Below are 13,215 nucleotides of genomic sequence, written 5' to 3' on the forward strand. Positions count from 1 at the left end.
TATATTTTCATCAACGCAAGCAGGATTCAACACTCCGTACAAGCATATGCAATTCTGATAAGAGGTACACATCACTGAACGTAAATGAAAGCATAACCAATAAAAATGAAGAAACGATCATAACAGAAGAATGTTGACCTTGGAAGAGTGGAAGAGCCTGACTGCCCACGGAAGACATCCCCACGATCTGAGCGATGTTGACAAGGAAGCGTTGAGCGCCTGGCTCAGAGTTGGAGACCTCTTCCTAGAAACAGAAGGGATCATTATAGTAATACAGGACCAGGTGGTTAACACATCTAGTTATCAATAATAAGGAATAAAGGCCAACAGGTTCAAGATGATAAATGCTGAAAATTACAAGAGAAGCCAGAAACAATTGAACACATTACAGGATCCAGCAGTAGTTTTACTCAATCTGATGACTGCACGATGAAGTGCTTGACAACTTTAACAAAAATTTCGCTTAAACTACAACTCATGAAAGACACCATCCCTCACTATAAATACAAGCATACTCCACTTTTAGAGTTAGAGTCCGACAAATCCACCGTGACCGATCCATTATTACAGATAGGACAATTCATAATAATTGTCCGGCTATAATTGTACAGGATTAACTAGCACAAACAACTTTTTAAATAGATAGAGCCATTCCAAACACACATAACATACAGAAATCAATTAAAGAAAAACTTTAGAAATATGCTGAATTAAAAGAGGAAATTGAAAGACTGTGAAACATGAGCACGGTACACATTGTTCCGATGATACTATTAAGAACTGGTATCTTCCAAAAAGCACTACACGATAATATTACAGAATTAGCTCCACACAGCAATGCTTATGTAAATCTTCCAAAAGTCACAATAGTATACGCTACGAGAGTAATCTGAAATTACCTATCAATTGAGAAATTAGTGTGCTTGGATATGTCCCTACCTCAGGATTTGCCAGTTTGAGTTAAGAAAAAATAAAAAGTAATACTAAGTTACTTATAAAACATTTTTTCATCGGGATGATGTCGTTCAAACTGCGTTACAATGGGATAAAGGGCAAAGTAGAAAATAAAAGACAAGATATTATCAATTATAAGAAAGATTCAAATTTTTAAAACGTTTTACGCTGGAGTTTAAAAGTGACTACCAGAGTCTACATCCCTTGCACAGTACTTGCAGAAATCTTGGTCTCTCTAGTTATATATATCTGCTTCAGAATTTTGTGCAGTAATGTCATTTCAATTGTTGAATTCTACAGTTCTGGAGAATTGTTCAAAAACAAAAAAAAAGTCTGACCTGCCATTGATCCTTCGGCCTTGCACCTTACTGTCTTCCTGCACTACATTATCTCAGCAACTGCAACACTGTTTCCCTGCACTATTCTATTCTGTTTTTCTTTGTAGGACCTTATTACACCGATGTGATGATATTATCTATGTGGATCGCATGCATAACAGTTTTCATTGTACTTTGGTACATGTGACTATAATAAAAAAATTTACCAAGTTATTGTTGTCAATAACACAGAGCTGCTTGGTTGCTTAAGATAGTTATACCCAGGGGTGGTAGTGAGGATAGACTCTCACAACTTATTAAATGTTCCCAATGGCGTGCGACTCAAATTGCCTCTGACAATCAGGTACAGCTCCTGGCTTTCACGTGTGACTTAGCTAATAAGCTTGGCAGAGGCGTTTCGTCCGATAGGAGAAAGGGCAAATGCGGGTTACGGCCACACGACAACCAATCATTTCGGGCAGTTGGAGCTCATCAGCTGTGATTGGCAGTTCATCTAGAAGAAGGAAAACGGTGATCTCACTCTGTACCCCCTCATAGTAACTGTACCCCTCATGGCGAAGACTTTGGGAGTAAACCCAGTGAGAAAAAAATCTGGAACTGGAGCCCCTGGGGCGGCCTTAGGTTGCATTGAATGTGGTCTGGCAACTCCCGTGACACTTCTGGTGCCAAGTTGTATCGGCCTCTGCAGCTCCTTTGCGCTCATCATCTGCTAGTGATGCAAACAACGCTTTTCAGTACCTGTGCTTGTAACGCTGTGTGTCAGGCACAGTGGTCAGCAGCACTGGGGCTCCACAGGGGACTGTCCTGTCTCCCTTTCTCTTCACAATCTACACCTCGGACTTCAACTATAACACAGAGTCTTGCCATCTTCAGAAGTTTTCTGATGACTCTGCCATAGTTAGATGCATCAGCAGGGGAGATGAGGCTTAGTACAGGGCTACCGTGGGAAACATTGTCACATGGTGCGAGCAGAAACATCTGCAGATAAATGTGAAATAGACTAAGGAGCTGGTGGTGGACCTGAGGAGGTCTAAGGTACAGGTGATCCCTGTTTCCATCCAAGGGTTCAGTGTGAACCTGGTGGAGGATTACAAATACCTGGGGATAGGAATTGACAATAAACTAGACTGGTCAAAGAACACTGAGGCTGTCTACAGAAGGGTCAGAGCCATCTCTATTTCCTGAGAAGACTGAGGTCCTTTAACATCTGCCAAACGATGCCGAGGATGTTCTACGAGTCTGTGGTGGCTGCTATCATGTTTGCTATTGTGTGCTGGGACAGCAGGCTGAGCGTAGCAGACACCAACTGAATCAACAAACTCATTCGTAAGGCCGGTGATGTTGTGGGGGTGGAACTGGACTCTCTGACGGTGGTGTCTGAATACAGGAAGCTGCCCAAGCTGCATGCCATCTTGGACAATGACTCCCATCCACTCCATAATGTACTGGTTAGGCACAGGAGTACATTCAGCCAGAGACTCATTCCACTGAGATGTAACACTGAGCATCATAGGAAGTCATTCCTACCTGTGGCCATCAAACTTTACAACTCCTTCCTTGGATTGTCAGACACCGTGAGCCAATAGGCTGGTCCTGGACTTATTTCCACTTGATTACCACATGAGTAACTTAATATTATTATATTATTTATGGTTCTATATTGCAATATTTTCACTATTCCTTTTTGGTACAGCTGTAACGAAACCCAATTTCCCTTGGAATCAATAAAGTATGTCTGCCTGTCTTTTAAATATAGACAACTGTTGTTGTAACGGATGTACAATCAGGATTGTGATAGGATATCAGGGGAATGTTTTTTTCAAAATTAATTACTATCAGAATATGAGAACTGGACAATTTCTGGGACATCCCTTGCTCTCAGTTCCAGAGTCTGTGAACAGAATTTTACTTTCTCTCCTAATATACATGAAAGCATGGAATTCATTCATGTAATCTCAAACACTCAATGCTAAAATGCAGTTATGAAATTCTTTGTTAGTTGAGCCATTTAACATTTTGACAATGTTCTCTGTTTCCATGGAAGATGTTCAACAGAAACACAAGGAGACTCTGCGGGAACAAACTGAAACACTGAGAGTGAACACGATCCTGATGAGGGAGAAGGTGAAGGTTTTCCAGCTGGTTGATCGATACGCTGAGCTCACGGTCATTTCTACTGTTCGAGATCGGACACTGGTGGAACATGAGCTGCTGGCAAGAGGCAGAGACCACGAGGAGTGGACAGAGAAACATCTCCGCCAAGAGCTGGAAAAAATCCGGACTGATCAGCTGTTCCAGAGCAGCTTTTCCCGGGGTAAATGCAAATCTAGGAATTCAGCAGCAGTGGCTGGAGTCCCGGGGATCGGGAAAACCACAATGGTACAAAAGATTGTTTATGACTGGGCCACAGGAAAAATATACCATCAATTCCAGTTTGTCTTCAGCTTCAAATTCCGGGATTTAAACTCCATTAACTGCAGAATAAACCTGAACGAACTGATTCTGGATCAGTATCCGTACTTTGGGAAATTCCTGAGAGAGGTCTGGAACAACCCAGAGGGTTTGCTCTTCATATTTGATGGTTTGGACGAATTCAATGACAAAATTGATTTTTCTGACAGTGGTGGAGACACAGAACCTCAGTACACATGCACAGATCCTGAATTCAAGTGCAAGGTGTCTGACATTGTGTACAGTTTAATCCAGGGCAAGCTGCTCCCAGGGTGTTCAGTGCTGGTGACCACCCGTCCCACTGCGTTGCATTTATTGGAGAAGGCAGAGATTCGTATCTGGGCTGAAATCCTGGGATTTGTTGGTGAGGAACGGAAGGAATATTTCTTCAGGCATTTTAAAGATCAGATGGTGGCTGCAGCTGTTTTCCAACACGTGAAGGAGAACGAGATCCTGTACACCATGAGCTACAACCCCTCCTACTGCTGGATCCTCGCTCTGGCACTGGGCCCCTTCTTCACACAAAGAGTCAGGGACCCACAGCGAGTTCCCAAGACAATCACCCAACTGTACTCCTACTATATTTACAACATCCTGAAAAACCACGGCCGTGAGATTGAGAACCCCCGTGATGTGTTACTCAGGGTTGGTCAGATGGCCTTCAGAGGAGTGTCTGAGAGGAAGATTGTGTTTACAGATGGAGATTTGATCAAGTACAATCTGCAGCCTTCCCAGTTCCTGTCCGGGTTCCTGATGGAGCTTTTGGAGAGAGAGGATTCTGCCCAGAGCGTGGTGTACACATTCCCACACCTCACCATCCAAGAGTTTGCAGCTGCAGTCGCACAATTCCTGAATCCACACCCCGGGGATATCCTGAAATTCCTCACTGAAGCCCACAGCACGACAGATGGGCGATTTGAGGTATTTCTCCGTTTTGTTGCTGGTCTCTCCTCCCCAATGACTGCTCGGGGTCTGGAGGAGTTTCTGGGTCCATTTCCTCATGAAACAACCTGCCGGGTGATTGACTGGGTGAAGGAGGAGGTTAAACGCCAAAGTGGAAACACATGGAGTGGATTTGGTAAAAGGCGCCTCCTGAACACACTGCACTACCTATTTGAGTCTCAGAATCGTGGACTGGCTCAGGCCACATTGGGATCTGTGGAAAAACTTTCATTCAGTGGAATGACACTGAGCCCGATTGACTGCGCGGTCCTGTCTCATGTCATCGGACTCTGTGATACAATAAAACACCTCGACCTGTGGGACTGCCGCATTCAGTGTGAAGGAATCCAGCGGCTTGGTCCCGGGCTGCACAAGTGCCAGGAGTTGAGGTAACATGATTTATCTCTCACTGTGAACTGTGAAACTGTTCCATTGTGGTGATTCAATGTAGAGGGATTTGGGTGAAGCTGTAGTAAATCAGATGGTGAAGAATTGTGACAAATGCCCAGGGGATCGATCAGTAATTCCCCAAGGACAGGAGGGTTCTGTGGTTCCTTGTGAAGCGATGTTGGAGACTTCATCAGATCAGTGAACAACGGCCATTGGTTTATTGGTAGTAAATCACAGGAATGGCCGTGTTTCTGACTGCCTGTGACACGTCCATTGACAATGTTCCTTCTCACTGTTACTGACACCCAGACCGACACTGACTGCAGCAGGTGGGTCAGAGATTCACACCCCCTTCCCGGTGAGGGTCAAGAGACTGTCAGCAGACTGTCCCAGTGAGAAGTAAAGAAATACCATTGTGAGATTGTCCTCCCCTGCCCTTCCCCGTGTGTGACTTTGCTCACTTCCAGATACGCAGAGAGCGAGGGCGCATCTCCTCTGGGCCTCTGTTCAGACCCAACACACACGTACAAAAAAATTCTGTATCTCTCGTCTTGTAGGATTATCCTTAACCTTGGAATCCTCCTGTGGGACCTCTCATCCCAAACCCCTTTTCATTCTTTGAGATCTCGTCCGCATCCCCATTCCTCCTGTGGGCTCTCTATTACTCTTTCCTCATCCTCCTGTGGGGTATCATTTCCACATCCACCCGCTTCCTGTGGAATCTCTCTTCCCCATCCCCCTTCCTTCTGTAGGATTTATCTTCCCCATCTCTTCCTGCTGATGGGTCTCTGTTTCCTCCTGTGGGATTACTGTCCCCCGTCGACTTCTTCCTGTCGGATCTCTCTTTGGCATGCCCAATCCGCCTGTGGAATTACTCTTCCCAATCTCACATCCTCCTGTGGGATCTCTCTTCCACATCCCTCTTCCTAAAGGTCGATCGCTCAATCCCTTCCCCCTTCATCATGTTTAATCTTTCTCTCTCTATCTCCATCCCCCCTTCCTCCTGTGGGATCTCTCTTCCATGCCCCCTTCCTCCTGTGGGATCGCTCTTCCCATCCCCCTTCCTCCTGTGGGATCTTGCTTCCCCATCGCCCTTTATCCTTTGAGATCTCTCTTCCCCCATCCCCCTTTCGCCTGTGGGAACTCTCCTCCCCATATCCTTTCATAGAATCATAAAATCATAGAACACTACAGCACAGAAAACAAGTCAGTCCGCCCTTCTGCTCTGTGCTGAAACTTTATTCAGCTAGTCCCATTGACCTGCATCCAGTCCATAGCCCTCCAGACCTCTCCCACCCATGTATCTATGCAATTTACTCTTAAAACATAAGTGAGCCTGCATTTGCCACGTCAGATGACAGTCCGTTCAACACTCTCACCACTCCGTGAGTGAAGTTCCTCCTAATGCTCCCCCTAAACCTTTCCCCTTTCACCCTGAAGCCATGACCTCTCGCATTTATCTCTCCTAATCTATGTGGAAAGAGCCTATTCGCATTTCCCCTGTCTATACCCTCATAATTTTGTAAACCTCTATCAAATCTCTCCTCCTTCTTCTACGCTGCAAGGAATAAAGTCCTAACCTGTCCAATCTTTCCTTGTAACTCAAGTCCTGAAGACCCAGCAACATCCTGGTAAATCTTCTCTCCTTGCCTCGCCTTGCCTCTACCTGGAGCCTTGCCTCGCCTCGCCTGTGCCTGGAGCCTTGCCTGTGTCTGGATCCTCGCCCTGTTTGGATCTGTCTGTCCGCGTCAATGCCTTCCGTAGTTAGGTCCGGCCGTTTTGCCGCTACCAAGCGTTACGAACTGTCTCGTCATATTCAGCGCTCCATGTAATGAGTCCCGGCCCTACATCCTGTATCCAAGGAGGTGTCCCCGCTCGGTTTTCCATGTTCCTCTCTCTTCCTTGACCAAGGGATTTGTGTTCCTGTTCTCCCTGTGTTCCCGGCATGACCATGTGCCTCGCCCAGCATTGGAGCACCTTGCCCAGCTCGGTGCTGGGATTTCCTCGTCCTGTGCTTGGGTTCCCTTGTCCTGTCCAGGAGTCTCAAGTTCAGTCCTGTTGCCTCTCCTCGTCCTGTAGCCACGTCTTGTCCTCGCCTGGTTCTGGAGTCCGAGCCCGAGTCAAGACCCAGGTTCTGGATCGTTCTCTAGTCACTGGGTCGGAGTCGAACTAGTTCCCAGTTCCATGTCCTGGTTCCACTATACTTATCAAGTCCTAGCCCAGGCCCGGAATCCTTGTCTCGTCCGGGGCCTGTGTCATGTCCAGCGTCCTTTCTTCTTCACTTCCCTTGCTTCCTTTTCACGTCTAGCCCTGTTCCTGGTAGTTCAGTGTCTGTGTCTTGTACGTGGGTCCACTCCAAGGCACTCCACCCCCATGACAGTAACCTCCTCGAAAAACTCTACAAGATTTGTTAAACATGATGTGCCACGCACAAAGCCATGCTGACTATTTTTAATCAGCCCTTGGCTGTCCAAATCCTTGTATATCCGAACTCTCAGAACACGTTCCAATAATTTACCTGCTACTGATGTCAGGTTCACCGGCCTGTAATTAACTGGTGTACTTTTGGAGCCTTTTTTAAACAACGGAACAACATGAGCTACCCTCCAATCCTCTGGCACCGCACCCGTGGCTGAGGACATTTTAAATATTTCTGTCAGGGCGCCTGCAATTTCTACATTAGTCTCTCTCAAGGTCCGAGGAAATATCATGTCAAGCCCGGGGGATTTATCTACCTTTATTCACTATAAGACAGCAATCACCTCCTCCTCTTTAATCTCCATATGTTCCATGACTCTACTGTTTGTTTGCCTTAAGTCCATATCCACTATGCCAGTTTCCTGAGTAAACACTGACGCAAAAAAACTGTTTAAGATCTCCTCCATCTCGTGAGGCTCCACACAGAGACGACCACTCTGATCTTCTAGGGGACCAATTTTGTCCTTTACTGTCCTTTTACTCTTAATTTACTTGTAGAAACCCTTCGGGTTTACCTTCACATTATCCGCCAAAGCAACCTCATGTCTTCTTTTTGCCTTGCTGATTTAATTCTTCAGTATTTTCTTACATTTTCTATAGTCTTCAAGTACCTCAGTTATTCCTTGTTGCCTATACCTGCAAAACACCTACTTAACCAGATCACCAATATCCCTTGAAAACCAAGGTTCCCTATGCCTGTTAACTTTGCCTTTACTCCTGGCAGGAACATGCAAACTCTGCACTCTCAAAATTTCACCCTTGAAGGAGTTCAAGATGAGGCTGCATACAGGGCTACGGTGGGAAACTTTGTCGCATGGTGTGAGCAGAATCATCCGCAGCTTAATGTGAAAAAGACTAAGGAGCTGGTGGTGGACCTGAGGAGGGCTAAGGCACCGGTGACCCCTGTTTCCATACAAGGGGTCAGTGTGAACGTGGTGAAAGATTACAAATACCTGGGGATACGAATTGACAATAAACTTGACTGGTCAAATAACACTGAGGTTATCAACAAGAAGGCTCAGAGCTGTCTCTACTTTCTGAGGAGAATGAGGTCCTTTAACATCTACCGGACGATGCTGAGGATGTTCTACGAGTCTGTGGTGGCCAGTACTATCATGTTTGCTGTTGTGTGCTGGGGCAGCAGGCTGAGGGTAGCAGACACCAACAGAATCAACAAACTTATTTGTAAGGCCAGTGATGTTTGGGGGTGGTACTGGGCTTTCTGACGGTTGTGTCTGAAAAGAGGATGCTGTCCAAGTTGCATGCCATCTTGGACAATGTCTCCCGTCCTGTCCATAATGTACTGGTTAGGCACAGTAGTACATTCAGTCAGAGACTCTTTCCACGAGATGCAACACTGCACGTTATTGAAAGTTATTCCTGCCTGTGGCCATCAAACTTTACAACTCCATCGGAGTGTCAGACACCATGAGCCAATAGGCTGGTCCTGGACTTATTTCCACTTGGCATGATTAATTCATTATTATTTAATTATTTATGGTTTATTCTGCAATATTTCTTCACTATTCATGGTTGGTGCAGCTGTAACGAAACCCTATTTCCCTCGGGATCAAAAAAGTATGTCTGTCTGTCTGTCTGTCTGTTCCACTTACTGAACATATCCTCGCCAGAAAACAACTTATCCCAATCCACTCTGACTAGATCCTTTCTCATTGCTGCCAAATTGGCCCTTCTCCAATTTAGAATCTAAACTCGAATACCTATACTTATTCATAATTAACTTGAAACTAATGACATGATGGTCACTGGACTCAAAATATTTGCCTGCACAGACTTCTGCAACCTGACCTGTCTGGTTCCCTAATAGGAGATCAGGTACTGCACCCTCTCTCGTTGCTAACTCAATATATTGATTTAGAAAACTTTCCTGAACACATTTGACAAACTCCACGCCATCTAACCCTTTCTCAGAGTGGGAGACCCCGTCAATATGTGGAAAGTTAAAATCCCCTACGAATACAACTTCATGTTTCTTACATTTGTCTGCTATTTCTCTACAGATTTGCTCCTCCGATTCTCTCTGACTATTGGGCGGTCTATAATACAACCCTATTCGTGTGGTCACACCTTTCCCGTTCCTCAGCTCCACCCATATGGCCTCTGTAGACGAACCCTCCGGGCTGTCCCGTCTACGCACAGCTGTGATATTCTCCCTGACTGGTAATGCCACTCCTCCCCCTTTCGTCCCTAACCCCTATCACGTCTGAAACAACGGAACCTCGGAACATGAAGCTGCCAGTCCTGACCCTCCTGCAAACCAAGTCTTACTAATCGCAATAATGTCGTAATCCCACGTGACATTCCACTACCTAAACTCATCTGCCTTACGTACTCCTTGCATTGAAATAGATGCACCTGAAAACATTTCTATCACGTACAGACCTTTCATTTCTGTCTATACAAGCCATCCTCGCATGACCCTTATCCTCCTCCACCTCACTATCTGCTCTAACACTCTGGTTCCCCTCCCTCGCAATCTTGTTTAAAACCCCCGGAGCAGAACTTGCTAACTTACCGGCAAGGATGTTAGTCCCCTCTAGTTCAGGTGCAAACTGTCCAATTCGAACTGGTCCCACCTCCCCTGGAAGAAAGCCCAATTGTCCAGAAACATGAACCCCTCCCTCATGCACCATCCCCTCACCCACGTATTTAACTGCATTATCTTCCTAATTCTAGCCTCACTAGCACTTGGCATGGGTAGCAATCCACCTGTGGGATCTCTCTTTCCAATCCTCCTTTCATCCTCTGGGCTCTCTGTCCTAATACACCTTCCTCCTGTGGTATCTCTCTTCCTCCTGTGGGATCTCACTTACTCACCCTCTTTCCCCCTGTGGTATCTTTCTTCCTCCTGTGGGATCTCACTTACTCACCCCCTTTTCCCCTGTGGGAACTCTCTTCCCCATACCCCTTACTCCTCTGGGATCCCTCTTCCCCATCCCCCTTGCTCCTGTCGGATATCTCTTCTATATTCCCCTTCCTTCTGTAAGATCTCTGTTCCCCATCCCCCTTCCTCCTGTGGGCTCTCCTCCCAATCCCACTTCCTCCGGTGGGATCTCTCTTCCCCAACCCCCCTCCTCCTGTGGGATCTCTCTTCCGTATTCCCATTGTTTTGTCCTCTCTTTTCCCCATCTCACATCCTCCTGTGGGATCCCACTTCCCTTTAGCTTAGTTGGGTCTCTTTCACTGTATCCCACTGATATTTCTGCAATCACAAATCTCCCTCACTGAGGAACTTTCTCCAATTCAACCAAGCTCCGTCTGCCCCTCACACATCAGGAACACTTTTCTAACCATCGGGGAATGGGACAGAATATGTGGAGTTTACAGGGTCACACCGACAGACTAAATTATTGACATTCGGTGAATACCCTGGAGCTCGGCAGTGAGGGAAATTGACAGTGATGGGAACTCCAATCAGTGATTTACTGAAAGGTTTATTGATTCCTGAAATATCAGAGTGAGAGAAATTCCCTCAGACCCATGGTTTGAATCACTTTGTTCATCAATTTCTCTGTTTGTGTTTAGGCTTGGGCTGAATGACTTGGGAGATTCAGGAGTGAAACTGGTGTCTGCGGCTCTGAGGAACCCGGAGTGTAAAATACAGAAACTGGGGTAAGTACCAGACTGTGGGAGATTGTGTTACAGTCTCTGGGTCTCTGACACTGATCATCAAAGTGATCAGTAATTGTGTTACTGATAAACATTGGGGATTTATCCCGTCCCCTGACTCTCTGTGTCCTTCACCCTCACTCTCTCTCATTTCCAGTTTGGACAATGTCGGTCTCACATATTCTGCTGCCGAGGATCTCGCCTCCGCTCTCAGTACAAACCGATCACTGACGGAGCTGGACCTAAGTCATAATAAACTGGGAGATTCAGGAGTGAAACTGGTGTCTGCGGCTCTGAGGAACTCGGAGTGTAAAATACAGAAACTGTGGTAAGTACCAGAGTGTGGGAGATTGTGTTTACAGTCACTGGGTGTCTGACACTGAACATTAATGTGATCAGTAATTGTGTTATTGATAAACACTGGGGATTTTTACCGTCTCTCTGTGTTCTTCACCCTCACTGTCTCTCATGTCCAGGCTGCGGGATGTCGGTCTCACAGATTCTGGTGCTGAGGATCTCGTCTCCGCTCTCAGAATAAACCCGTCACTAACGTGGATCAACCTGGGAACAAACTCGCTTACGGACCGATCTGTCCCCGCTCTCCGCCGTCTCATACTGACCCTCCCGAGTCCGGAGCTGATCCGGTGAGTGTTTGTGTTAATGTTCAATGTGATAAAATATCAGCGGATCCGCGGGTGATATTTGTCTGAGTGTTGTTGAAACATTAACCCCGGTCCCCTGTTACTGACACTGTTGTGTAATCTGTTTATTTCATTTTTATTCTCCCATCTTTTTCAGGCTCGACGGGAATCAGTTCAGTGAGAACGGGAGGAAGGAACTGGGATCTCTGCAGGTACCGAGACCCGGACTGAGAGTGATATGTGAACAGCTGAATGAGTGAACATCCCCGGCCACTGGATGGCGACATTTTGGCCAATTCCACGCCCTCCCCTTTAACTCCCATCCTCCCCTTTAACTCCACGCTCACCTTGAATGGACGCGCGCCGGGAGTAATTCTTTCAACAGAACCGGCTCCAGACTATCGCTCAGTGACATCGGAAGCCGTCCCCCGGTGACGTATTTCCGCCTGTTGTATTGCGGCGCAGCTTCCTCTGGATGTGCGGGTTCGAGGGTCAGTCTGGGACACCGGTGTCCCAGGGTGGGATTATCCAGGGTGAGAATCCTTTTACTCCCTTTGCTGAGAGTGCATTCTGAAGTCTGACCGATATAATGATGTTAAATAGTCAAATACCTCGGTATTGACCCTGGTCTGCAGCGATCTCGGACACAGACGTGAAATGTCATCCCACGCCGGGAGACTCATAGCGTCCGGTTCCCAGTGTCCAGATAACACGCAGGAAGTTATACAGGGCACGGTTCCCGGTCTCCATATCCCAAACTGGGAATTTTGCCAGACACGGTTCCCGATCTCTGTCTCCACACCGAGAGTTTTACCGCGCACGGTGTCGGGTCTCTGTATCGACATCGGGAATAATACCGCACACGTTTCCTGGTGTCTGTATCTTCCTCTCTCCACGACACTCGGAGTGATGACGCACAGGATCCGGAGATGAGGATGTCGGATCGGCCTCTATTGTTTGCGATATATTTATTATTTGTGATAAACATTCTGCGCAATTGAGTGGAGGGTGGTCGAGAGTGTCTGTCCTGCGAGGGGCTCCTGACTGAAAACGGTGAATAAGGAGGGAATGACAGAAGGATTTAGAATGGTCACTAGGGAGGGAGTGAAAGGTTGACTGAAAATAGTCTCCGGGGGGAAAGTGATGGGCTGAGTGACAATGGGCCCAGGGAGGGTGTGATGGGCAGAGTTAAGATGTCCGTGGTCACCTTGTTTCTCAGGGCCGGCAGGGAGGGAGTGATACACTGACAAGAGAGTGGGAGAGACAGGCAGAGTTAAAATGACCGACAGGGTGGGAATGACGCACCGATTGAAAATTATCAACAGGGTGGGGGGAGTTCTGTGCTGATTAAATATAGGATTCTGGATTAAAACCAGAATATAAAATTAATA

General features: G+C 46.6%; 1 protein-coding gene across 1 annotated transcript in view; it reads left to right on the top strand.

Moving 5' to 3' along the window:
- LOC132387301 (uncharacterized) overlaps positions 1-12,850 on the top strand; it is a 38,090-nt gene extending 25,240 nt beyond the window's left edge. The window contains exons 7-10 of the mRNA XM_059959658.1: positions 3,337-3,556; positions 11,341-11,511; positions 11,660-11,827; positions 11,982-12,850. Of these exons, the coding sequence (XP_059815641.1) occupies positions 3,337-3,556; positions 11,341-11,511; positions 11,660-11,827; positions 11,982-12,084 (662 nt within the window). The 3' untranslated portion in view covers positions 12,085-12,850. The remainder of the gene's footprint in view (positions 1-3,336; positions 3,557-11,340; positions 11,512-11,659; positions 11,828-11,981) is intronic.
- Positions 12,851-13,215: the final 365 nt, after the last annotated feature.

The sequence above is a fragment of the Hypanus sabinus genome, unplaced genomic scaffold (assembly GCF_030144855.1).
Source record: "Hypanus sabinus isolate sHypSab1 unplaced genomic scaffold, sHypSab1.hap1 scaffold_1707, whole genome shotgun sequence".
NCBI classification, from domain to species: domain Eukaryota; kingdom Metazoa; phylum Chordata; class Chondrichthyes; order Myliobatiformes; family Dasyatidae; genus Hypanus; species Hypanus sabinus.